At 38.1% G+C, this 1,987-nt stretch overlaps 1 protein-coding gene across 1 annotated transcript; it reads left to right on the plus strand.

Annotated features, from left to right (window-relative positions):
* Positions 1-339: 339 nt before the first annotated feature.
* On the plus strand, positions 340-1,245 carry LOC129771905 (uncharacterized). The gene is made up of 4 exons (XM_055776030.1): positions 340-472; positions 530-642; positions 701-994; positions 1,054-1,245. Exons 2-4 carry the CDS (start codon positions 609-611, stop codon positions 1,071-1,073), a joined length of 348 nt encoding a protein of 115 aa, XP_055632005.1. The 5' UTR covers positions 340-472; positions 530-608; the 3' UTR covers positions 1,074-1,245.
* Positions 1,246-1,987: the final 742 nt, after the last annotated feature.

A 1,987-nucleotide genomic window follows, 5' to 3' on the forward strand; every position in this document is an offset into this window, starting at 1 on the left:
CAAGTCATTTTAACACAATAGCTACCATATACAATTTTACACTTACAGTTCTGCTAAAAGTTTCAAAATACATGATCGGTCATTGATATGAAATTTCACGAAGCAACCAACATAAATGTTCCAAATTTTAATTTTATTTATATTCCATCTAGCATAAGTTCTATTCAGCTCATTGAAGCATCATTCTTCAATCTACCCATCGAAAGATTCTTATTGGAACGAAAATAACAAAAAAAACACTCGTTCATCGCTCCCAACTTATCCGCCAGCACGTATGCAATCAGCAATGCCCACGCTAGTTACAATGAGCACCATCCATTTCAAAGCGTTATACTATAGGTGGACCGCAATGTCAAAATTGCTGTTCGGCCATTGCTCGTGAAAAAACAATTTTGTTTACAAAACAAATCATATCTTTTGGTGTCAAATGCATTCGTTGGCAAAATAGCTGCTCACGCCTTACTGTAGGCAGGTAATTTTGTGGATTTTTTCGTATAACAATTTCTCATAATTGCTTCTACGTTTTCAGATATCTACAATCAGCGGTCGAATTAAAAGCAGTGCAGAAGGATGTTTTGAGTATATTTTACCTTCTAGCCGCGCAATCAATGCTTTTCTTTCCAAGCAAGCAGCGTTTTAATCGTATGTGGTTTTATTGAGCATTTAAAAGAGTGTTAATTTTTTTTTGTTTTATCACTAGGGCAAAAGCATGAAATAGAATCGTACGTGGTACGAATTTATCGACACAATCTAATCAAGGACGGAGGCATCATCAAACGGAAACTACGCGAGAAACTTTTCGAAGAGATAAAACTGCGCCGCAACACTCGTGTCAAAATGGACGAGTTGGGCTGGGTGCTGATGAACCACGATTTGATAACACGTAATGAGCCAATCCAACAGCATGCCAATGGTAATCGATCAAATCATTTTAAATTCAATATGGAGCGGTTGCGAAACCTACTGGAGCAGCACGAACAGAACAATCACGCTGGTAGGTCGGTTTGATATATTTATTCCGCTAAAGAATGATTATATTTGTTGATTTTTCAGAGTTGACTTCCAAAAAGTAAAACAAATTCCTGCGTATGCTGGATGCAATTTTACAAAACGACAAAGTTTTGAAGGAAATTAAAGAGATGGTAGTGGCGAATCGAATTCTATCAGAAATTCGTTATGTGGCTACGGTGGAACGTATGCTGAAACACAATTTGGACCCCTCTTTGCGCTGCTGCTTTGTATGCCGAGAGTATTTCCGCTCTGCCGATGAGTATACCAGTCATTTCGAAAAATTGCACGGTGAGCAATTTCTTATTGTTGCGGCGGTGGATCGATTTCAGACTAGTCAAAAGTTCAACGTTCTACATCACTACAATGCCCTTAATCCGGTGACAATATTCACGATTTGCAACGTATACCACACAGCCCTAGTAAAAAAGACGGGTGGGTAATGTCGGGGACATAACCGGAGTGACGTAGGACTATACAAAGGGGACAGCTTTTGCTAAATATATATTTTAAATATATTGTTTTATTTTCTTCTCCTAAGCGAATACCTACATAACTACCTGAAAAATAGATTAGTTTACTGTTTACTCTTTATGAACATGTAGGGGTTCTGAAAAGAACCTTTGGTGTTGTGTTTTTGCGTTTTTTTTACAAACTTTCTCAATTTTTTCTCACTATCTTATAGTTGATTCTTAATTTTTTTTCTGAAGGCTTTGTACTTATTAAATGTGCAACGCCGGGCATCTTTCGGCGTATGCACATATCGTACAATCAAAATGATATCTACCCCCTCTTGTACAGTTTTTACGTCAATGATATAGATGATTGTCTAACTAGAGACTGCACGCTGAGACAACTTGCAGACGATGGAGTTATTTCCATCACGGGTACTAATCCCGCCGTTCTGCAAAAATCCTTGCAAGATACCCTGAACAATCTGTTCACGTGGGCTCTCAAGCTGGGTATCGAATTCTCTACG

Source organism: Toxorhynchites rutilus, chromosome 2, assembly GCF_029784135.1.
Source record: "Toxorhynchites rutilus septentrionalis strain SRP chromosome 2, ASM2978413v1, whole genome shotgun sequence".
In the NCBI taxonomy this organism is placed as follows: Eukaryota; Metazoa; Arthropoda; class Insecta; order Diptera; family Culicidae; genus Toxorhynchites; species Toxorhynchites rutilus.